This window comes from Oncorhynchus mykiss, chromosome 4 (genome assembly GCF_057628025.1).
Source record: "Oncorhynchus mykiss isolate SJ-2025 chromosome 4, ASM5762802v1, whole genome shotgun sequence".
Lineage (NCBI taxonomy): Eukaryota > Metazoa > Chordata > Actinopteri > Salmoniformes > Salmonidae > Oncorhynchus > Oncorhynchus mykiss.
Window position 1 is genome coordinate 76,095,134 of NC_143025.1, and position 25,156 is coordinate 76,120,289.

The 25,156-nt window shown below is 46.4% G+C and overlaps 1 protein-coding gene across 1 annotated transcript in view; it reads right to left on the reverse strand.

Annotated features, from left to right (window-relative positions):
- Nucleotides 1-488: 488 nt before the first annotated feature.
- The window catches only part of foxo3b (forkhead box O3b), a 71,488-nt gene continuing 46,820 nt past the window's right edge, over nt 489-25,156 (reverse strand). Inside the window, exons 2-3 of the mRNA XM_021600701.3 lie at nt 6,437-7,912; nt 489-4,400 (exon numbers count right to left, since the gene is read on the reverse strand). Of these exons, the coding sequence (XP_021456376.1) occupies nt 6,470-7,912 (1,443 nt within the window). The 3' untranslated portion in view covers nt 489-4,400; nt 6,437-6,469. The remainder of the gene's footprint in view (nt 4,401-6,436; nt 7,913-25,156) is intronic.

Sequence of the window (25,156 nt, forward strand, 5' to 3'; positions counted from 1 at the left end):
TGAAGCCTGTCATAAACAACACAAACATTGTGTAAGAAGGCTTCCAGGAAATGCCAGCAGCAGAACAGTTGTGTTCTAACGCCCGCCTTAGGTTGAGACTCGCACACGTGGTAAATCTATATAGTCTGTCAGAAGGCCTATCACATTACATTTTCCCTCCAACCGCATGGCTTAGACAGGTGGTGAAATAATATTCAGGCTGTCAAAACAACAAAGTAAGCTGAATAAGACAAAACATGTATGAAGTCATTTATAATATTACTTCTGATATAAATGAAGGAACTATTAATAACCAATCAACTTTATGACCTATTCCTTCTGCTTTTCTGCTTTCTAATTTCCTATTTTCATCCATCTTGAAAAACCAACAGGTGGCACATTCACATATACTGTAGTTGTACATACATACATACATACATCTATAATCCTTTGTGCATTTTCAGTAAACCCAGAACATGTCAGAAATACACTGAGTACTGGAACCAGGAGAGAGTGTGGAGTTTCACCAAGCTTTATTTACATGCGCACCATTTCTTATACAAACTAGATTACAATTCAAAATGGAATACACAGGAAAAATACCCACTAACATCAACATCGTCGAGAAGAAGCGAGGTTACTACAGAGGTCAAAGAGCAGAGGGCATAGGTGACAGGAGAGCAGGTGGGGGACGGGGCTAACGAGGGGTGTAAAGTTCTAGGATCGAGAAGAGCTTTGACATGGACACGGGGGCAGTACTGTGCTGTGGCTGGCATGTGCCACCATTATGGGGCCAAAGGAGCCATCCGGTAGTAAAGAATGCATCTGTTCTGGGCTGACTGGGTTCTTTCATCCCTTCTCTGTCTGCATGTACACTATAGACATGTTGAAATGCAGTGCTAATGGCATGATGGCTTTGGACTACTCTCTTCCAGAGGGAAAGGTCAAATGCAGAGATGAGTCTATAGGGTAAGTTGCAGTGAAGAGCTATAGAAGACTCTTGGTTTGTTGGAAGTCACAGGTTCCAGAGACGGATGGGGTTAGAAGACGTCAAGCTTAGGGGATCTACTCTCCTGGCTGTGTGTACGGGGACTCATAGAGATTCTCATCATACCGAGTGAGCTGAGTGCACCACTGGTCTACAACTTTTAGTGCTATTAAGCACTCACAGATTTCCAAGAAAAACAAACATTTTGACTTTATTGTCTGATTACATTAAACTACATGACCAAAAAGTATGTGGACACCTGCTCATCCACCATCTCACTCCAAAATCATGGGCATTAATATTGAGTTGGTCCCCCTTTGCTGCCACAACAGCCTCCACTCTTCTGGGAAGGCTTTCCACTAGATGTCGGAACATTGCTGCAGAGACTTGCTTCCATTCAGCCACAAAAGCATTAGTGAGGTCGGGCACTGATTTTGGGCGATTAGGCCTGGCTCAGCATTCCAATTCATTCCAGGTGTTCGATGGGGTTGAGGTCAGTGGTCAGTGCAGTTCAGTCAAGTTCTTCCACACCGATCTTGACAAACCATTTCTGTATGGACCTTGCTTTGTGCATGGGGGCATTGGCATGCTAAAACAGGAAAGGGCCTTCCCCAAACCGTTGTTGCTCCTAGACATTTCCACTTTACAATAACAGCACTTACAGTTGACCCGGGGAAGCTGTAGCAGGGCAGAAATTTAACGAACTAACTTGTTGGAAAGGTTGCATCCACTAATGTGAAGGGGTGTTCACATACTTTTGTATATATAGTGTATTTTAGTGGTTATTTATACAGAACATTTGTATAATACCCGTATAAATGGTATTTATATGACAATGTTTTAGGTTGACAATAATTATGTTACACAATTATGCTGCTACAGCCATTCATTCCAATTTAAATCGTTTGGATTTCTCTCTGACCAATATGGCTGCCATTTTCACCCCATTCTGAAACTATGAGGGTTCATCACATATCTCCTTTAGTAATTTCATAGGATCTCTATGGGGTGGGGGCTGTCATGCCGTAAACCTCAGGTAACACTTCTACAGTTGATCATCTACCCAGCCATGCAAACACACTCCTCTGCCTCAACCTCTGGCTGACGGACAAACACACACACGTTTGTTCGTTTGTACACTATTTTACAGGATAGACAGGACGGGGCAACCCTCTGGATAAAGACCCCAGACACAGAAGGGGTACCAGAGGCCCAGATGCTGCTACAAGCATGGTTTCCTGGTTCTCTATCTGGTTCAGCAACAATGGCGTTACTAATATTAGCATAGCATCCACCCCCTTACCCAGCAAGTAATGTTCTGTTCTTTCTTCAACTCTACCTTCCGAGGTATCATAAAAAACCAAGGGTCAAGTACTACATGAGTATATAAGGTCATAGAGTAAGTATATATATGCATTTCACACAGTTCATAATGCATAAATATATACATGCACACAGAGGGGGTGCTGTATGCTCCATGAAGGATAACGAAGGATAACATATCCTCGTGAGACAAAATCAATAAACGAGATCAATAAACGAGTCACACACACAAACACACACTCAGGAGATACAGGAGAGACCTGTTAGGAGCACCAGGCGTGTCTGTGAAGGGTGTGTGTGTGAGGGGTGTGTGTGTGCGCGTGTCATGAGTCCCACATGAGGAGAAAAAACTACAACGACATAAAAACAAACGACCGGACTGAGTGAAGAGTCAGATCCTTCTCCTGATTTCTTTCTTCTCTTCTGCTTGAAAGGTCATACTTCACAGGTTACAAGTTTACAACACAAGCAATAGTTTTTTGCCAACATGTTGTTGTGTGTTCTGCCATGGAGATGGGACCTGGTGTAACGTTGGAACGGGCTAGCTCCCTCTTCCCCCTGAGTGATGGTATATGCATATAATAACACGCCCACAACGAAACAACAAGCAGAGCTAAAACACAAATCCCTGCTCTTATTTTTCGCCAAGTGTGTGTGTGTGTGTGTGTGCGTGTGTGTGTGTGTGGTGTGTGTGTGTGTGTGTGTGTGTGTGTGTGTGTGTGTGTGTGTGTGTGTGTGTGTGTGTGTGTGTGTGTGTGTGTGTGTGTGTGTGTGTGTGTGTGTGTGTGTGTGTGTGTGTGTGTGTGTGTGTGTGTGTGTGTGTGTGTGTGTGTGTGTGTGTGTGTGTGGTGTTGTTGTTGTTGTTTTGGCTGCCAGCATCTCCTACATGTTGTTTCAAGTAATTTGGCAACATACACAGATAGCTTATCATTTCACTCAATAAAAACAAAATGGCTGCCAGAGATGAAGGAGGCTAACTGTACAACCTCCCGGCCTCTCAGTGCCACCCTGCCGTTGCTACGACTACGGCTACAGCTCGGCGGGGTCCGCCGGGCCAGATAGGTAAAATGCACGGCTTACTAGGGCCTGGACTCAAACACTGTTTACATCATAGCACCAGTTATGGCGTGGAAATGTACACAATGCTAGGACATAGGTATTTATTTTGGCTACATATGCTGTACTACAACACGTTGACATACCCCACCCATTAACTAGAAAGAAGGTCTAAACTCCTCCTCCTCCTCGGCTCTTCCTTTAAGTTGAAGCTTCCACTGTACTGTACACAGATCCATGACAGACTTCTTCTTCTTGTTTTTTTTCTATTTTTTACAGTTTTTTTTATATAAGGCATTTTAAAACCGTGACTAATCAATCAACCTCATGTAAAAGAAAAACAACGAAACACCAAAAACCTGAAATGCATGGCATTATTGTTTGACATCATCGGTGTGTGTGTAACGTGTGTGTGTTGTCGCTATTTTGAGTGCAGAAACTGTCTCATTCCTCTCTTTCATTTCATCAATAGTTTTTTATAAAACAACTGTGGTGCAGAAACAGTGATGATGGTAAAACAGGAATTTAAAAACAAACATTAAACATTTAAAATCACTGAGTGAAAACAGAGGAGGTTTTTCCAACATAACACATCCCAGAAACCACTTAGATTTTACACCACATCACTTTTGTTTATCTTTTGTCATTTTCTTCCAGGAGCTACTTGTACACTACAACCTTGCTTGCCAAATGTCCTTGTTTCCCAAAAACCCTTCAAATAAACAAAACACAGCCCCCCTCGCTCTGTATCTTTACAATAGATTTTGTCCGACTGGTATTTGCTCAAAGGAAGATTGCATAATTCTGAGATGAGTTTGTGGTGATGATTTTAGATTGTTTGTTTGTTTTGCAGGGGTCTTTGAGGATCTGACGGGCACGTCTTGTGAGTCTGTGTACTTCAAATCATTCATGGTCCGTCAGAGTGGGAGAAAAGGTACATTTCTCTAGAGGAGGTCTTGTGTAAACAGAGGGTATTTATTCCATGTTGTGCTGATGGCAGGCTTGGCAAAAAGGATGCTTTGTGTCTGATCTTCTCTTGCTCTACAGTTTGTACCTGGAAAGAGAGAGATACAGGAACTGACATCAGGTCTGAGTGGATGAACTGTATCTGATAATCAGTAGCTGATTCAGTTAAAAACACACCACTCTTTCATAAATTACTGTCTAGTAACGATTAATATGCGTTCCCTATTCACACATTCACACTCCCTCCCTCTCTCTCTCCCTCCCTCTCTGTCTCTCTCTCTCTCCCTCTCTCTCTCTGGCTCTCCCTCTCTCTGGCTCTCTCTCTCTCTATTATCGACATTACTTTGTACTTTTCACTGGCTGTCCCTCAGGTTGTGGCAGGAGGACACATATTTGGCTGCCAAAACTGCACATTTTGGCTTTTTACCTAATAAATATTAGATTTTTTCTTCATCTTTTATAGTTTCAAATTCTTTGTATTGAATTATAATTTTGGGAAAGAAATATTCTCTTAGGTCTGAGTATTTGTCAGAGTGTAATAGGAAATGCAGCTCTGTCTCTACCTTGGAGCAGAGTGAGCACAGCCTGTCCTCTCTGGGCAGCCAGGATTGTCTGTGACAACCCGTCTCTATAGCCAGACTGTGCTCACTGAGTCTGTACCTAGTCAATGTTTTCCTCAGTTTTCTATCAGTCACAGTGGTCAGATAGTCTGCCACCATGTACTGTATATTTAGTCCTAGATATGTGTCGTTTTTGGTGTGTTCTAATAGAACTGTGTCCAAATATAATTTATATTTGTCATCCTGATTTACGGACATTTTTTGGAATATCATTATATTGTTTTTTTTTAGGTTAACGGACAGAACTTGTGAAGACGATCTAGGTGCTGCTGTAACCCCTCTTTAGTGGGAGACAGCAGCACCAGGTCATCTGCGTACAGCAGACACTTGATTTCAGTGTTGTGTAGGGTGATACCAGGTGCTGTCGATTCTTCTAATGTTTTTGCCAATTCATTAATGTAGATGTTAAATAGTGTTGGACTTATTGGGCAGCCCTGTTTCACCCGTCCCTGAGAGAAGAAGTCTGTTTGCTTGTCGCCAATTTTAACCGCACATTTTGTTTTTAGTGTACATTGATTTCATAAAATCATGTTTTCCCTACAATACCACTTTCTATTAGTTTATAAAAAAAGACCTTCGTGCCAAATTGAATCAAATGCTTTCCTGAAATCTACAAAACACGAGTAGATTTTGCCTTGGTTTAAAAAAACATTTTTTTACTAGGCAAGTCAGTTAAGAACAAATTCTTATTTTCAATGACGGCCTAGGAACAGTGGGTTAACTGCCTGTTCAGGGGATTTGTACCTTGTCAGCTCGGGGATTTGAACTTGCAACCTTTCAGTTACTAGTCCAACACTCTAACAACTAGGCTACCCTGCCGCCCTGTTTTACTTGTTTATCAATTAGAGTGTGGAGGGTGTAAATGTGGTCTATTGTACAATATTTTTTTCTGCTCAGGACGTTATGTTCGTCAAGGAAATGATGTAGTCCGCTATTTATAATACTGCAGAGAATTTTCCCCAAGTTGCTGTTAACGCAAATTCCTCTGTAATTATTTGGGTAAAATTTTTCTCCATTTTTATTGATTGGTGTGATCAATCCCTGGTTCCAAATACCGGGGAAAATTCCTGCAGTGAGGATAATGTTGAAGAGTTTGAGTATAGCCAATTTGAATTTGTGATCTGTATATTTGATCATTTCATTTAAAATACCATCAGCACCACAGGCATTTTTGGGTCTCTCTGTCTCCCTCTCTCTCTCTCGCTCACCCTCCCTCTCTGTCTCTCGCTCTCCCTCCCTCCCCCCTCTCTGTCTCTCTCTCTCCCTCCCTCTCTGTCTCTCTCCCTCCCTCCCTCTCTGTCTCTCTCTCTCCCTCACTCTCTGTCTCTCTCTCTCCCTCCCTCCCTCTCTGTCTGTCTCTCCATCTCTCTCCATCTCTCTCTCTCTCCCTCTCTCTCCCTCTCTCTCCCTCCCTCTCTCCCTCCCTCTCTCCCTCCCTCTCTCCCTCCCTCCCTCCCTCTGACACTCATAGAAGTCCCAGATGGACAGTGACATGGACACTGACCTGCTCTGCCCCCTCTAGGGTGTGGCCTTTCTTTCAGCCAGGGACCCAGCTCTGGGGTCCCTGCTTGGTGCTGGTAAAGCTGCCCAGGTTGGGTCCGTTCAGGTTGGTCAGGGAGTCAAAGTTAAAGTCCAGGCCATCTGCGTCCATCAGCTCGTTTCTGATGATGGACTCCATGTCACATTCCAGGCTCCCGTTAAACATGTCCAGGTCCAGGTCGGTAGGGAAGCGGTCAGGGCCTAGTGAGCAGATCCCACCGCTTCCACCAACGCTCCCGTTCAGGAAGAGGGACGAGTCAATCTGCATCATGGAGGAGCCGTTTGATCCAAGTCCCAGTGGAGAGTGCAGGAGCTGCTGCTTGGCGTTGGCCAGGCTGTTGGCCTCGTTGTTCAGGCTCGGACCCCCGTTCAGTGTCCTCAGGGAGCCCTGGTTGTGGTTGTGCAGGAGCACCCCCTGCCCTAACGCCGTGGTCCCAAAGGTCATCATGGGGTCACTGCGAAGAACAAAACCTCGCCTGGAGTTCTGGGAGATAACAGCGGCGGCGCTGGCTTGTGACATCAGTGGGTCAGACTGGGTCATCATGACGTTGCTGTGGCTGTGGCCCTCTGAGCTGAGCAGATCCTGCAGGGTCTGGCTCCCGAAGCGGGAGATGCAGGAGAAGGACGTCTGCTTGTTCTCCTGGATGGTCTGCATGGGGGCGGGCCGCAGGGAGGAGCCCACTGTGAGGGGACCAAAGATGGAGTTACAGTAGCCACCGCCGCCTGCACCATTAGAGGGGGATGGAGTAGAGGGAGAGGTGGTTGGGGAGGAGGAGCCCAGTCCGGCAAGCTTGGAGCCAAAGCTGAGCCCGGAGGATCCTCTCTGGGTGGCTGGTCCAGTTGGGGTGGGGGCGATGTTATCCAGCAGCTCATCCATTAGGTCGTCCGTCAGCCCCTCGTTCAAGTTCATGGTGCCCGCCAGGTCTGCCAGGCGAGGCAGCTCTGTGGGCAGTCCCTTCCCATTGGGCGTGGGGGTGTTCCCAGGCGACAGTGCCTCGCCGGGACTGGAGTAGAGCATGGGCGATAGTGGCGGCTCATCGTCCAGCAGCTCGTCCAGCTCTGGGTTGGCCAGGATGGGTGAGAGGCGCCCACTCAGCGTGCTGGCGTTGGAGTTGGTGCGTGAGCGGAAGTCTGTCCAGGCGTCCAACTCCTCACTGCTCCGTGATGTGGGGCTGCCCGGCCACTTGGAAAGCCCTGAGGGGCTGTCTCCGCCCCCCTCGCCGGCCACCACTGCCTGAAGGGCCGCCTTCTTCTTGGCTGCGCGGCCGCGGGCAGACTTGGTGTACTTGTTGCTGTTGTCCATGGAGACAGCACGGCGCCGGGGGGCCTTCCCGCCCTTCCCTCCCTCCGGGTTTATCATCCACCAGGAACTCTTTCCCGTTCCCTCGTTCTGGACACGGATGAAACGACTGTGGAGGGAGAGGTTGTGCCGGATGGAGTTCTGTCAGAGAGAGGGAGAAGAAAGAGAGAAAGTTTGTTAGAGTCCACTACAGTGCTCAAAATCTTACAATGTTATTTAGCAAACTATGCAAGTCCTCAGCAGAGTCTTCATATTATTTTCATTCTCATATCAATGATTGTATGAATCATCATCATTAAGTCCAGGCACATTTATTTCTAAACCACCCATTATGTTTGTAGTAGAGCAGAACTATACATTCTTTGGGACTAGTGTTCCTAGAAGACTAGAGTACCAAGCCCATTGCTTTGACTGTTCATTCACTGCTGAATGGACTGCCCCAGATAGCAACACATTAATAACATGCAGCAACAATTAGCATTGAAGTTCCTAGTGTAGTGTAGTGTGTGTGTGTGTGTGTGTGTGTGTGTGTGTGTGTGTGTGTGTGTGTGTGTGTGTGTGTGTGTGTGTGTGTGTGTGTGTGTGTGAGAGTTAAGATGCGTTAACACAGGAAGCCCAATTCTGATATTTCTTTCACTAATTGGTCAATCAAATCAGCTCTGAAAAAGAGCTCTATCATTAATCACATACACACACAAAGGGACCCCTGTCAAGGCTTTGCGTAACAGGCATGTTTTGAAGTGTGTGTGTGGCAGGGGGATTGTGAGTCATCGCTGGTGTGTATTGATCTGAGACGAGCTCCTTCATGTTCAGAGCAGAGCGGGGAGGCACACAGTAGGGGACCGGACAACACACACACACACACACACACACACACACACACACACACACACACACACACACACACACACACACACACACACACACACACACACACACACACACACACACACACACACACAATACTCAATTGGTTTGTTTATATAACAGGGATGTGCCTGAATAATACCCCAGCATTGTCAGATGAAAACCTGACTAGAGTGCAGCGCAGGGGCTAGAGATTGTCATTATTACAAGTGGGTTGACTTGTTGTGAGGACGCAATGAAATCATTAAGGAAGCAAGAGGGACTTGTCGTGATCATGAGGATAATGAGTTCTAGTTAGAGTATACAGTAGCAGAGGGAAACGTAGTAAAGTTTTACCCAACAATCTGCTGCTCTGATCCAGCAGGTGTTTCTGTATTCACATCAGATCTAATGATGTTTGAAGCTGTTGTTTTCTAACTCCTGATTGGATCTAGAGTGCCATTAACCTCAGCTATGTGATCCTGAGTGGAAAAGTTGGTAAGAATGTGGTGCTAGCAATTCCAGGGTCGTGGGTTCGATTCCTGCTGGAGGCATACTATTGTTTGTTTATTGACGTCTATAGGAACCTCACAGTACAATAGAAAGCAGGTCAGGACTTTCCAGTTATCTCATTACTGGATGTGAGAGATGAAGCTTAGGATTGCATAATGCCCTCAGTCCAATTCAAGGCACTATACTACCATACTACTCCCAGACCACTCACATACATGTCCATCTGGCCACACACACAAGATAACACCCATCTATCTGCAGCCATCTGGATGCTTCAGCTGACATGCTTTCCTATACCACGGCCCGTTTATGGGAGTAAGGAATTACCTCTCTCTCTCTTTCCTATCATCACGAGAGGAAAGAAATCATGATTTTCTTGCCACTCATAAACAAGAAGAAGAACAAACCTTCAGACTGGTCTATTGGTTACATCCTCTGCCCACAGGATGAATGGACATAACTACTTAATGATGTGTGTTATACACAGAGTGATGGCTGTGCATGGCTCCTCCACAAACAGTAGGTTTTCCACCAAACCTGTTTCAACACACATACATCAGTAGGCCATTTAACTGATTATACACAGGGATGCAGCCCTAAAGAACTGAACACATTGAGGTACTGCAATGGATCCATCCCTCGTTACATGTTCCAGTTGCTTTCCAAACATATGTTTTTCTATGGTCCTGAGGGAGACTCGCATATCCACAGATATAAAACAACCCAACCAGCTTCTAAAACAAATTCATTTTTATCTGTGTGTTTTATCTCCACCCCAAAACAGAACAGATTCTTGGGTTTGAATCAGAGAGACAAAGCCGTTTGGGTTTTTGTAGGAATCACATTTGATTTCTTTCAACCAGTCTCGTTTTTCCCTTCCTCTGTTACAGTACATTGACAACGTGGATTGGGTTGCTATTCTGTTCGGAGAAGGCTCCATCAGTCAAGCCTTGAGGTTGTGTGTATCTGTGGTTGTGTGTGAGCACAGCAGTGGTATTGGCTGAAGGATAGGCTTCTGTCTTCCGAGCTACACTGAACCTGTGACGTTGAGTGTGTGTGTGTGTGTGTGTGTGTGTGTGTGTGTGTGTGTGTGTGTGTGTGTGTGTGTGTGTGTGTGTGTGTGTGTGTGTGTGTGTGTGTGTGTGTGTGTGTGTGTGTGTGTGTGTGTACGTGTGTGTACGTGTGTGTGTGTGTGTGTGTGTGTGCATGCTTGCCTGCCTTGCTGTATTTACATGCAAATGAGTTCTTGAAAACGTGTTTGTTTACAGAGACATGAATATCAATACAGCATGTGCACACTCTGTGTGTAACGCATGTACATGAAAATGTCTGTGTGTGTGTATATGTGTATGTGTGTGTAGGTCTGTACTATGAGGTAAGATGAGGAGAGATACCAAGGAGACCAGTGTTTACAGTCACCCAGCCAGCCAGTCAGCCACCCAGCCAGTCAGCCAGTCAGTCAGCCACCCAGCCAGTCAGTCACCCAGCCAGTCAGCCACCCAGCCAGCCAGCCACACAGTCAGTCAGCCACCCAGCCAGTCAGCCACCCAGCCACCCAGCCAGTCAGCCACACAGTCAGTCAGTCAGCCAGCCAGTCAGCCACCCAGCCACACAGCCAGTCAGCCACACAGCCAGCCACCCAGCCAGCCAGCCACCCAGCCAGTCAGCCACCCAGCCACCCAGCCAGCCAGTGAGCCACCCAGCCAGTCAGCCACACAGCTAGTCAGCCACCCAGCCACACAGCCACCCAGCCACACAGCTAGTCAGCTACACAGCCAGTCAGCCACCCAGCCAGTCAGCCACCCAGCCACACAGCCAGTCAGCCACACAGCCACACAGCCAGCCAGCCACCCAGCCAGTCAGCCACACAGCCACACAGCCAGTCAGCCACACAGCCAGTCAGCCACACAGCCACACAGCCAGTCAGCCACACAGCCAGTCAGCCACACAGCCACCCAGCCAGTCAGCCACCCAGCCACACAGCCACCCAGCCACACAGCCACCTAGCCAGTCAGCCACCCAGCCAGTCAGCCACACAGCCACCCAGCCAGTCAGCCACACAGCCAGCCATCCAGCCACCCAGCCAGCCAGCCAGCCAGCCAGTCAGCCACCCAGCCAGTCAGCCAGCCAGCCAGTCAGCCACCCAGCCAGTCAGCCACACAGCCAGTCAGCCACACAGCCAGTCAGCCACACAGCCAGTCAGCCACCCAGCCAGTCAGCCACACAGCCACACAGCCAGTCAGCCACCCAGCCAGTCAGCCACCCAGCCAGTCAGCCACCCAGCCAGTCAGCCAGCCAGCCAGTCAGCCACCCAGCCAGTCAGCCACACAGCCAGTCAGCCACACAGCCAGTCAGCCACCCAGCCACCCAGCCAGTCAGCCACACAGCCAGTCAGCCACACAGCCAGTCAGCCACCCAGCCACACAGCCAGTCAGTATCTCCAGAGGCATGACATGGCTGCATTATTACAGCAACTAAAGAACAACAGCACCAGAACATGCACACTCTCACTGTTTGTCAAACTGTCTGTCTCTGTCAAACTGTCTGTTTCTGTCACACTGTCACTGTCTGTCAAACTGTCTGTCTCTGTCACACTGTCACTGTCTGTCAAACTGTCTGTCTCTGTCACACTGTCACTGTCTGTCAAACTGTCTGTCTCTGTCACACTCTCACTATCTGCCAAACTGTCTGTATCTGTCACACTGTCTGTCTCTGACAAACTGTCTGTCTCTGTCAAACTGTCTGTCTCTGTCACACTGTCTGTCTCTGGCAAACTGTCTGTCTCTGTCAAACTGTCTGTCTCTGTCACACTGTCTGTCTCTGTCAAACTGTCTGTCTCTGTCACACTGTCTGTCTCTGTCACACTGTCTGTCTCTGTCAAACTGTCTGTCTCTGTCAAACTGTCTGTCTCTGTCAAACTGTCTGTCTCTGTCACACTGTCTGTCTCTGTCAAACTGTCTGTCTCTGTCACACTGCCTGTCTCACACAAACTGTCCACTCTTCCCTCACTTTCTCCACTCTTCCCTCACTTTCTCCACTCCTCTCACTTTTTCCACTCCTCCCTCGCTTTCTCCACTCTTCCCTCACTTTCTCCACTCCTCCCTCACTTTCTCCACTCCTCTCTAACTTTCTCCACTCCTCCCTCACTTTCTCCACTCTTCCCTCACTTTATCCACTCTTCCCTCATTTTCTCCACTCTCCCCTCACTTTCTCCACTCCTCTCTCACTTTCTCTTCCAACACAGGGATTTTTAAAAGTTTTCTCTATTCCTCTCCCTCTCTTTCCTGTGCCTCTGCTCCTATCCCTCTACCGTTGGGTGAAGTTTGAACACTGGGAGTGATAGGGCATGGATGAGACCAAAGGGACATTTCTGGACCTTACAAACAGTCAGCTAAGCAACCGTTAACAGAGGGTCTAATGTGTAAATGTGTGTGTGTGTCTCTCTGTCTCCCTCTCTCTCTGTCCATCTTTCTCTCTGTCTCTCTCTCTGGCTCTCTCCCAGTCTCTCTCTGTCTCACTCTCTGCTTCTCTCTCTGTCTCTCTCTGTCTCTCTCTCTCTGTCTCTCTCTCTGTCTCTGCAGTCAGCAGCTCTAATACACACATACACACAAACTCAACAAAAAATAAAAGTCCCCTTTTCAGGACCCTGTCTTTCAAATATAATTCCTAAAAATCAAAATAACTTCAAAGATCTTTATTGTAAAGGGTTTAAACACTGTTTCCATGCTTGTTCAATGAACCATAAACAATTAATGAACATGCACCTGTGGAACAGTCGTTAAGACACTAACAGCTTACAGATAGTAGGCAATTAAGGTCACAGTTATGAAAACTTAGGAAACTAAAGAGGCCTTTCTACTGACTCTGAAAAACACAAAAAGAAAGATGCCCCGGGTCCCTGCTCATCTGCGTGAATGTGCCTTAGGCATGCTGCAAGGAGGCATGAGGACTGCAGATATAGCCAGGGCAATAAATTGCAATTTCCGTACTGTGAGACGCCTGACAGCGCTACAGGGAGAGGATGGACAGCTGATCGTCCTTGCAGTGGCAGACCACGTGTAACAACACCAGCACAGGATCGGTACAGGTACAGGATGGCAACAACAACTGCCCAAGTTACACCAGGAACGCACAATCCCTCCATCAGTGCTCAAACTGTCCGCAATAGGCTGAGAGAGGCTGGACTGAGGGCTTGTAAGGCAGATCCTCACCAGACATCACCGGCAACAACGTCGCCTATGGGCACAAACCCACCGTCGCTAGATCAGACATGACTGGCAAAAAGTGCTCTTCTCTGACAAGTCGCGGTTTTGTCTCACCAGGGGTGATGGTCGGATTCGCGCATATCATCGAAGGAATGAGCGTTACACCGAGGCCTGTACTCTGGAGCGGAATCGATTTGTAGGTGGAGGGTCCGTCATGGTCTGGGGCGGTGTGTCACAGCATCATCGGACTGAGCTTGTTGTCATTGCAGGCAATCTCAACGCTGTACATTAAAGGGAAGACATCCTCCTCCCTCATGTGGTCCACTTCCTGCAGGCTCATCCTGACATGACCCTCCAGAATGACAATGCCACCAGCCATACTGCTCGTTCTGTGCATGATTTCCTGCAAGACAGGAATGTCAGTGTTCTGCCAATGGCCAGCGAAGAGCCCAGATCTCAATCCAATTGAGCACATCTGGGACCTTTTGGATTGGAGGGTGAGTGCTAGGGCCATCTCCCCCAGAAAGGTCTGGGAACTTGCAGGTTCATTGGTGGAAGAGTGGGGTAACATCTCACAGCAAGAACTGGCAAATCTGGTGCAGTCCATGAGGAGGAGATGCACTGCAGTACTTAATGCAGCTGGTGGCCACACCTGATACTGACTGTTACTTTGATTTTGACCCCCCCTTTGTTCAGGGACACATTATTCCATTTCTGTTAGTCACATGTCTGTGGAACTTGTTCAGTTTATGTCTCAGTTGTTGAATCATGTTATGTTCATTCAAATATTTACACATGTTAAGTTTGCTGAAAATAAACGCAGTTGACAGTGAGAGGACGTTTCTTTTTTTACTGAGTTTATGAACTAAACCAAGTACACAAATACACCCCTTCATCCCTACTACTGAGTACACATGTACACACAATGATAACAAACACTCATAGACTTGAACACACACACACACACACAGCTCTCTACAATAGCTCCTCAGTTGTAATATCTTCCCAGGGATAGCTACACTGTTTTCCTCTCCTTCCCCGCCTGCACCGTAGCTAATGTTTAACTGACAGATTCTTGCACTTGTTTTTTTTCCTCTCCTCTTCTCCTCTCTGATTCTCCCTCCTTTTCTGCCATGCCCTTTCTGCCGTGCCGTGCCCTCTTTGAGAGAGAGCCTTCCCTATGCCCTTATACCTCACTGTCTCTAGCAAACACACCAGCTGTGTGTGTGTGTGTGTGTGTGTGTGTGTGTGTGTGTGTGTGTGTGTGTGTGTGTGTGTGTGTGTGTGTGTGTGTGTGTGTGTGTGTGTGTGTGTGTGTGTGTGTGTGTGTGTGTGTGTGTGTGTGGCCACACCAGCTGTGTGTGTGTGTGTGTGTGTGTGTGTGTGTGTGTGTGTGTGTGTGTGTGTGTGTGTGTGTGTGGCCACACCAGCTGTGTGTGTGTGTGTGTGTGTGTGTGTGTGTGTGTGTGTGTGTGTGTGTGTGTGTGTGTGTGTGTGTGTGTGTGTGTGTGTGTGTGCGTGTGCGTGTGCGTGTGTGTGTGTGTGTGTGTGTGTGTGTGTGTGTGTGTGTGTGGCCACACCAGCTGCAGCCAGAGTTCTGGAGCACAGAGGACTTTTTGTCCGTCAGCAACATGTGGGAACAATTCTTCACTGTCAGCAACCACGCTAGGAATCCACACACACACACACACACACACACACACACACACACACATGCGCGCGCACACACACAGGAGATCTACATTTTTATTAGGGTTGTGTAGGCGGGAGTTCACAGTTGCATTTGCATTTGTATGTGCTTGTATAGGATGAGAGTGAGAGCTAATCTTTAATTAGAGTTGAAAAAGATAAACAGCGTATACCAGATTGACCAATCAGCCACCACTACAAAACCTCTACCACATATACACCATAGTGGATTACAGGATTAGTACCACAAACCTTCACTGCACTACCAGTACCACACTGGCACACTCTTACCCAACTATCAAGGACCCACAACAGGTTCGTCGTAATACTACCACAGTGCAATACTCTAGTAATACTGAGCTCTATCCACCAATAGGAGTTGGTTCACTGTGTTGCCAGGGTGTTTCATCACCCAGCTAAACCTTATATCACACTGTGTTCTGACAGGATAAACTTGGTCATTTTGGCCTTGTCTGTGGCCTGGAGGAAAGTGATGAGGGGTGTGCTCTGTGTTACACCCTTGTCCTGTCCCAATTCTCTCTGCCCCCCTCCAATATATCTACACCTCTCCTTTCCCCTATTCCAAATATCTCTGCCCCACTCTAATATCTCTACACCTCCCCCATCCCCTGTTCCAAATCTCTCTGCCCCCTCCAATATCTCTCTACTCCAATATCTCTCTGCCCCCCTTCAATATCTCTCTACCCCGATATCTCTCTACTCCAATATCTCTCTACTCCAATATATCTCTACTCCAATATCTCTCTGCCCCCCTTCAATATCTCTCTACCCCAATATCTCTCTACTCCAATATCTCTCTACCCCGATATCTCTCTACTCCAATATCTCTCTACTCCAATATCTCTCTACTCCAATATCTCTCTGCCCCCCTTCAATATCTCTCTACCCCAATATCTCTCTACTCCAATATCTCTCTACCCCGATATCTCTCTACTCCAATATCTCTCTACTCCAATATCTCTCTACTCCAATATCTCTCTGCCCCCCTTCAATATCTCTCTACCCCAATATCTCTCTACTCCAATATCTCTCTACTCCAATATCTCTCTACCCCAATATCTCTCTACTCCAATATCTCTCTACTCCAATATCGCTCTACCCCAATATCTCTCTACTCCAATATCTCTCTACTCCAAAATCTCTCTACTCCAATATCTCTCTACTCCAATATCTCTCTACTCCAATATCGCTCTACCCCAATATCTCTCTACTCCAATATCTCTCTACTCCAATATCTCTCTACTCCAATATCGATCTACCCCAATATCTCTCTACTCCAATATCTCTCTACTCCAATATCGCTCTACCCCTCCCCTCCCCTCCAACCACTTTCTATCCCTCGTTCCACCACTCCTCCCCTGCCTTACCGACTCAAGCCAAACCTGACCGATGCCTTCAGCCACAGGGGGCAGTCCTATCTCTTTCCTCTTTGGGGTTATGCAACACACACAGACAGATCTCTTCACACCACGTTCAGCAGGAAGCCTCCGGTTTGAGAGGTGAACTTGTCGGCAGACCGGGCGGGGCCAAAGCTCCCCGCCTTCCAACCTGCTCGGGGTGTACTTTCCCTCCCCTGTGTCACTAGATAGATAGAACAAGTAAACAATGTCTAATCTGAGTCTTATGTCAACATTGACCACTGTCGGGGCAAACACACCTCCTTATGCAATGAGACAGTAATGACTGCTCTATAAGGAGAGAGGGAGATACAGGAGTTCATGACACAGATGCTGGTCCCCTTACGTCTGCAGGCTCACAACAACAATTGAAAGTTTCACCCAACAACAGGTCAACCTAAAAAGTTCTCACTGAACTAAGCCCAAGTCCAGTCACACACACACACACACACACACACACACATACACACACACACACACACACACACACACACACACACACACACACACACACACACACACACACACACACACACTCACACACACACACACACAAACACACACACACACACCAAGGAAGTTGTGCAAAGACAAAAGAGAGAAAGTAAGAAAGAGAACATTTGAAAGAGAGGAGAGATTCATAGATAGAAGGTAGAGAGAAAGAGAAAGAGAGGAGAGATTCACAGATAGAAGGTAGAGAGAAAGAGGGAGAGAGGAGAGATTCACAGATAGAAGGTAGAGAGAAAGAGGGAGAGATTCATAAATAGAAGGTAGAGAGAAAGAGGGAGAGATTCAGATAGAAGGTAGAGAGAAAGAGAAAGAGGGAGAGATTCATAGATAGAAGGTAGAGAGAGGGTAGAAAGAGGGAGATTCATAGATAGAAGGTAGAGAGAGTAGAAAGAGGGAGAGATTCATAGATAGAAGGTAGAGAGAAAGAGAAAGAGGAAGAGACTCATAGATAGAAGGTAGAGAGAAAGAGAAAGAGGGAGAGATTCATAGATAGAAGGTAGAGAGAAAGAGAAAGAGGGAGAGATTCATAGATAGAAGGTAGAGAGAAAGAGAGAGGGAAAGATTCATAGATAGAAGGTAGAGAGAGTAGAAAGAGGGAGAGATTCATAGATTGAAGGTAGAGAGAAAGAGAAAGACGGAGAGACTCATAGATAGAAGGTAGAAAGAGTAGAAAGAGGGAGAGTTTCATAGATAGAAGGTAGGGAGAGGGTAGAAAGAGAGGAGAGACTCATAGAAAGAAGGTAGAGAGAAAGAGAAAGAGGGAGAGACTCATAGATAGAAGGTAGAGAGAGGGTAGAAAGAGGGAGAGATTCATAGATAGAAGGTAGAGAGAGAGTAGAAAGAGGGAGAGACTCATAGATAGAAGGTAGAGAGAGGGAGAGACTCATAGATAGAAGGTAGAAAGAGGGTAGAAAGAGGGAGAGACTCATATATAGAAGGTAGGGAGAGGGTAGAAAGAGAGGAGAGACTCATAGATAGAAGGTAGAGAGAAAGAGAAAGAGGGAGAGACTCATAGATAGGTAGAGAGAGGGTAGAAAGAGGGAGAGACTCATATATAGAAGGTAGGGAGAGGGTAGAAAGAGAGGAGAGACTCGTAGATAGAAGGTAGAGAGAGTAGAAAGAGGGAGAGATTCATAGATAAAAGGTAGGGAGAGGGTAGAAAGAGAGGAGAGACTCATAGATAGAAGGTAGAGAGAGAGTAGAAAGAGGGAGAGATTCATAGATAGAAGGTAGAGAGAGGGAGAGACTCATAGATAGAAGGTAGAAAGAGGGAGAGACTCATATATAGAAGGTAGGGAGAGGGTAGAGAGAGAGGAGAGACTCATAGATAGAAGGTAGAGAGAGTAGAAAGAGGGAGAGATTCATAGATAAAAGGTAGGGAGAGGGTAGAAAGAGAGGAGAGACTCATAGATAGAAGGTAGAGAGAGTAGAAAGAGAGGAGAGACTCATAGATAGAAGGTAGAGAGAGTAGAAAGAGGGAGAGACTCATAGATAGAAGGTAGGGAGAGGGTAGAAAGAGAGGAGAGATTCATATATAGAAGGTAGAGAGAGTAGAAAGAGGGAGAGACTCATAGAAAGAAGGTAGAGAGAGGGTAGAAAGAGGGAGAGATTCATAGATAGAAGGTAGAGAGAAGGTAGAAAGAGGGAGAGATTAATTGATAGAAGGTAGAGAGAGAGAGTAGAAAGAGGGAGAGATTCATTGATAGAAGGTAGAGAGAGAGTAGAAAGAGGGAGAGATTCATAGATAGAAGGTAGAGAGAGGGAGAGACTCATAGATAGAAGGTAGAAAGAGGGAGAGACTCATAGATAGAAGGTAGAGAGAGGGAGAGACTCATAGATAGAAGGTAGAAATAGGGAGAGACTCATTGATAGAAGGTAGAAAGAGGGAGAGACTCATAGATAGAAGGTAGAGAGAGTAGAAAGAGGGAGAGACTCATAAAAAGAAGGTAGAGAGAGGGTAGAAAGAGGGAGAGATTCATAGATAGAAGGTAGAGAGAAGGTAGAAAGAGGGAGAGATTAATTGATAGAAGGTAGAGAGAGAGTAGAAAGAGGGAGAGATTCATTGATAGAAGGTAGAGAGAGAGTAGAAAGAGGGAGAGATTCATAGATAGAAGGTAGAGAGAGGGAGAGACTCATAGATAGAAGGTAGAGAGAGGGAGAGACTCATAGATAGAAGGTAGAAATAGGGAGAGACTCATTGATAGAAGGTAGAAAGAGGGAGAGACTCATAGATAGAAGGTAGAGAGAGTAGAAAGAGGGAGAGACTCATAGATAGAAGGTAGAGAGAGTAGAAAGAGGGAGAGACTCATAGATAGAAGGTAGAGAGAGTAGAAAGAGGGAGAGATCCCCTCACACTGTGTACAAGACAGTAGTTTTGGAATTGTTAGTTAGATTACTTGTTGGTTATTACTGCATTGTCGGAACTAGAAGCACAAGCATTTCGCTACACTCGCATTAACATCTGATAACCATGTGTATGTGACAAATACATTTGATTTGATTTGATTTGAGATTCATTGATAGGTAGAGAGAAGGTAGAAAGAGGGAGAGACTCATAGACAGAAGGTAGAAAGAGGGAGAGACTCATTGATAGAAGGTAGAAAGAGGGAGAGACTCATAGATAGAAGGTAGAGAGAGTAGAAAGAGGGAGAGATTCATTGATAGGTAGAGAGAATGTAGAAAGAGGGAGAGACTCATTGATATAAGGTAGAGAGAAGGTAGAAAGAGGGAGAGACTCATTGATATAAGGTAGAGAGAAGGTAGAAAGAGGGAGAGACTCATTGATATAAGGTAGAGAGAAGGTAGAAAGAGGGAGAGAGGGCTAACTGCACGTTTTTATATGAGGTGGTTTAGAAATAAACTCCAGACCAGACGCTGACAGAGAAGAGAGTTAGGACAGAGTTATTCATACTGTGACCCTCCACACACACTACACTCACACACCACTCCCGATTCCAGCTGCCCTGTTCTGGAGAGTGAATAGAACATTCCATTCCATTCAACCAAATGTACTCTTTCCGGCCAGGGCTGGGCGTCTTTCCATTTATCCGTGTGTGTAAACTGGTCACTTTATTCTCTCTCTCTCCTTATAGAGCAGTCATTACTGTCTTATTGCATAAGGAGGTGTGTTTTCCCAGTGGTCAATGTTGACATAAGACTCAGATTAGACATTGCCTCTCTCTCTCTCTCTCTCTCTCTCTCTCTCTCCTTATAGAGCAGTCATTACTGTCTTATTGTATAAGGAGGTGTGTTTTCCCAGTGCTCAATGTTGACGTAAGACTCAGATTAGACATTGCCTCTGTCTCTCTCTCTCTCTCTCTCTCTGTCCCTCTCTCTCTCTGTCCCTCTCTCTCTGTCTATCTCTCTCTCTCTCTATGTCCCTCTCTCTCTCTGTCTCTCTCTCTCGCTCTATGTCCCTCTCTCTCTCTGTCTCTCTCGCTCTCAATTCAATTTAAAGGGCTTTATTGGCATGGGAAACCAAAGCCAAAGCAAGTGAAATAGATAACACCATAAGTGAAATAAACAATAGAAAATGTACAGTAAACATGACACTCACAGAAGTTCCAAAATAATAAAGACATTTCAAATGTCATATTATGTCTATACACAGTGTTGTAATGATGTGCAAATGGTTCAAGTACAAAAGCGAAAATAAATAAACTATAGGTTGAATTTACAATGGTGTTTGTTCTTCTGCGTATGTCCCACAGACTCCAGCCACCCTAGTCATAGACTGCTCTCTCTGCTACCACATGGCAAGCGGTACCGGAGCGCCAAGTCTAGGTCCAAAAGGCTTCTCTACCTCCAAGTCATAAGGCTCCTGAACAGCTAATCAAATGGCTACCCAGACCCCTCTTTTACGCTGCTGCTACTCTCTGTTAATTATCTATGCATAGGTCACTTTACCTCTACCTACATGTACTTATTACCTCAATTACCTTGACTAACCGGCACATTGACTCTGTACCGGTACCCCCTGTATTTAGCCTCACTATTGTTATTTTACTGCTGCTCTTTAATCATTTGTTACTTTTATTTTCAAATTTTTACTTATCTATTTTTTTACTTAAGACTTATTTTTCTTAAAACTGCATTGTTGGTTAAGGGCTTGTAAGTAAACATTTCACTGTAACAGTTCACTGTTGTATTCGGCGCATGTGACAAATAATATTTGATTTGATTTGATTCGCTGGTTGTCTTTTTCTTGGGGCAACAGGTCACACATCTTGCTGCTGTGATGGCATTTCACCCAATAGATATGGGAGTTTATCAAAATTGGATTCGTTTTTTAAAATTCTTTGTGGATCTGTGTAATCTGAGGGAAATATGTGTCTCTAATATGGTCATACATTGGGCAGGAGGTCAGGAAGTGCAGCTCAGTTTCCACCTCATTTTGTGGGCAGTGAGCACATAGCCTGTCTTCTCTTGAGAGCCAGGTCTGCCTACGGCGGCCTTTCTCAAATAGCAAGGCTATGCTCACTAAGTCTGTACATAGTCAAAGCTTTCCTTAAGTTTGGGTCAGTCACAGTGGTCAGGTATTCTGCCGCTGTGTACTCTCTGTTTAGGGCCAAATAACATTCTAGTTTGCTCAGTTTTGTGTCAAGTAATTCTCTTTTTGTTTTGTCATGATTTGGTTGGGTGTAACTGTGTTGCTGTCCTGGGGCTCTGTGGGTTATGTTTGTGAACAGAGCCCCAGGACCAGCTTGCTTAGGGGACTCTTCTCCAGGTTCATCTCTCTGTAGGTGATGGCTTTGTTATGGGAGGTTTGGGAATCGATTCCTTTTAGGTGATTGTACAATTTAACGGCAATTTTTTTTGGTGGGGGGATAATTAGCGGGTTTCGGCCTAATTCTGCTCTGCATGCAATATTTGGTGTTTTACACTGTACACAGAGGATATTTTTGCAGAAATTCTCAATTTGGTGTTTGTCCCATTTAGTGAATTCTTGGTTAGTGAGCGGACCCCAAACCTCACAACCATAAAGGGCAATGGGTTCTATAACTGATTCAAGTATTTTTTGCCAGATTCTAATTGGTATGTCGAATTTATTGTTCCTTTTGATGGCATATAAGGCCCTTGTAGCCTTGTCTCTCAGATCATTCACAGCTTTATAGAAGTTACATGTGGCGCTGATGTTTAGGCCGAGGTATGTATATTTTTTTGTGTGCTGTAGGGGTATTCATCAGCAAACAGTAGACATTTGACTTCAGATTCTAGCAGGGTGAGGCCAGGTGCTGCAGACTGTTCTAGTGCCCTCGCCAATTTCTTGATGTATATGTTGAAGAGGGTGGGGCTTAAGCTGCATCTCTCTCTCTCTACACACACATACTCTAATTACAGGGGTGGGCATCTCTCTTTTCACAGGAAGACACACCTTCTCCTGCCGTTAAAGAGGCTTGGCTAACGTGTGGGTCTCACACACACATACACAACCTCACTCCCTTCATACATCCCTTCCTGAGCTCAGTGGTCCATTGCATAAGGCCACATGCTCAAAGATCTCTGTGTTTACCATCCATTTCCTCCAATCATGACTGCCCTGAGGGGAGGGTGTTGGCAGACCAAGCCCCCCCTATCTGACCTATCAGAGCCCTGAAATGTTGGCATGGTCTTTCTCATTGTCCTGCTGGCCCTCTAGTAGGTCAGTGTGTTTTCTTCACAACAACATTTCGCAATATTATTTTTGGACCATATTATATCAATATTTGACTTTTTAAAATAAAATAAAAATGTTCAACTTTAGGTAGCGTTAGCTAGCGCTATGCGGGTGTACCTGCGCCAAAAATTAATATGTTTGGAACATCAAATCACAAAAAAATCCCAGTATCGAATCACAATACATATAGAATAGGCACCTAAATATCGTGATAATGTCGTATCGTGAGGTCCCTGGCAATTCCCAGCCCTAGTGACAACATGTGGTTGACTTATGATTTAGTGAGTTACTGCACTCACTAACACACCCACACACATAGATATCTAGAGGGTGCGAATGTGTTTACAACATACAGTACACAGAACATCAACATACAAACCAAACGCATGAAACACACACACACACACAGATACAAATACACATATTAGTACTCTCAAATCTACCCTAGGCTTGAGAGCCAGCTCCAATCAGCAGCAGAGGACACAACGTACGATCATTTGTGCGTTCACTAGCAGACCGTTCAGTCTGGTTCACTACAGGACACCACGTTTGGTTTGGTTTGCAACGGGACGGCCCTGCTGTGCTTTATCATCAGAGTTCCGGTACAGAACGTCCCAAAGCCACGGCCCTACCCCGCCTGCCAAGAACAAACACACACACACAACACACGCCGCACACACAAACACAGCCTGCAGATCATCTCAGCAGAGAGAGAGATACAAAGATACAAAGAGAGAGAGAGAGAGAGAGAGAGAGAGAGAGAGAGAGAGGAGAGAGAGAGAGAGGGGGGAGAGAGAGAGAGAGAGAGAGAGAGACAGAGAGAGAGAGAGAGAGAGAGAGACAGGAGTGAGAGAGATAAAAGTGGGAGAGAGGGGAGAGAAAGACAGAAAGAGAGACAGACCAACAGACAAGTGTAGTAAAACAGATGGCTTGCTTCAGCTATAGAGTGGAACAAAGATATATTTCTTCTGTCTCTGGAACAGTTTGTCTCTCCTATGAGGCTCACCTAACAGTTCTCCCCTTAGAGAGATATGCTCAGTGTCCATCCACAACTCCCATAGTGTTAAAATAACTCAAAGTGGAGAGTGGGGTTGAAAGTCTGCTAACTTCTGGTGTGTGTGTGTGTGTGTATGTGTGTGTGTGTGTGTGTGTGTGTGTGTGTGTGTGTGTGTGTGTGTGTGTGTGTGTGTGTGTGTGTGTGTGTGTGTGTGTGTGTGTGTGTGTGTGTGTGTGTGTGTGTGTGTGTGTGTGTGTGTGTGTGTGTGTGTGTGTGTGTGTGTGTGTGTGTGTGTGTGTGGGGTGTGTGTGTGCGTGTGTAATCTGGAGATTCTGAGAAGTATGATATGCCTACCTGATTAATTACTGTCGCACATGTGAGAGACAGAGGGAGAGGGAGAGTGAGTGAGAGGGGGAGAGAGAGAGAGATGTAGACAGAGGGGGAAAGCAATTCACGCATATTAAGAGAGAGAGGGAGTGAGTCCTATGTTACAACACAGGGTAAGAGGGAAAGAGAGAGAGAAGGAGTGAGGGAGTCCTACAGTACGTCTCAGGGAGAGAGGGAGAGAGAGGGAAAGAGGGAGTCCTACAGTACGTCTCAGGGTGAGAGGGAGAGAGAGGGATAGAGGGAGTGAGGGAGTCCTACAGTACACCTCAGAGTGAGAGGGAGAAAGAGGGATAGAGGGAGTGAGGGAGTCCTACAGTACGTCTCAGGGTGAGAGGGAGAGAGAGGGATAGAGGGAGTGAGGGAGTCCTACAGTACACCTCAGAGTGAGAGGGAGAGAGGGATAGAGGGAGTGAGGGAGTCCTACAGTACGTCTCAGGGTGAGAGGGAGAGAGAGGGATAGAGGGAGTGAGGGAGTCCTACAGTACACCTCAGGGTGAGAGGGAGAGAGAGGGATAGAGGGAGTGAGGGAGTCCTACAATACGTCTCAGGGTGAGAGGGAGAGAGAGGGAAAGAGGGAGTGAGGGAGTCCTACAGTACATCTCAGAGTGAGAGGGAGAGAGAGGGATAGAGGGAGTGAGGGAGTCCTACAGTACGTCTCAGGGTGAGAGGGAGAGAGAGGGATAGAGGGAGTGAGGGAGTCCTACAATACGTCTCAGGGTGAGAGGGAGAGAGAGGGATAGAGGGAGTTAGGGAGTCCTACAGTACGTCTCAGGGTGAGAGGGAGAGAGAGGGATAGAGGGAGTGAGGGAGTCCTACAGTACACCTCAGGGTGAGAGGGAGAGAGGGAGTCCTACAGTACACCTCAGGGTGAGAGGGAAAGAGGGAGTGAGGGAGTCCTACAGTAAGTCTCAGGGTGAGAGGGAGAGAGAGGGAAAGAGGGAGTCCTACAGTACACCTCAGGGTGAGAGGGAGAGAGAGGGAGTCCTACAGTACACCTCAGGGTGAGAGGGAGAGAGGGAGTGAGGGAGTCCTACAGTACGTCTCAGGGTGAGAGGGAGAGAGAGGGAAAGAGGGAGTGAGGGAGTCCTACAGTACACCTCAGGGTGAGGGGGAGAGAGAGGGATAGAGGGAGTGAGGGAGTCCTACAGTACGTCTCAGGGTGAG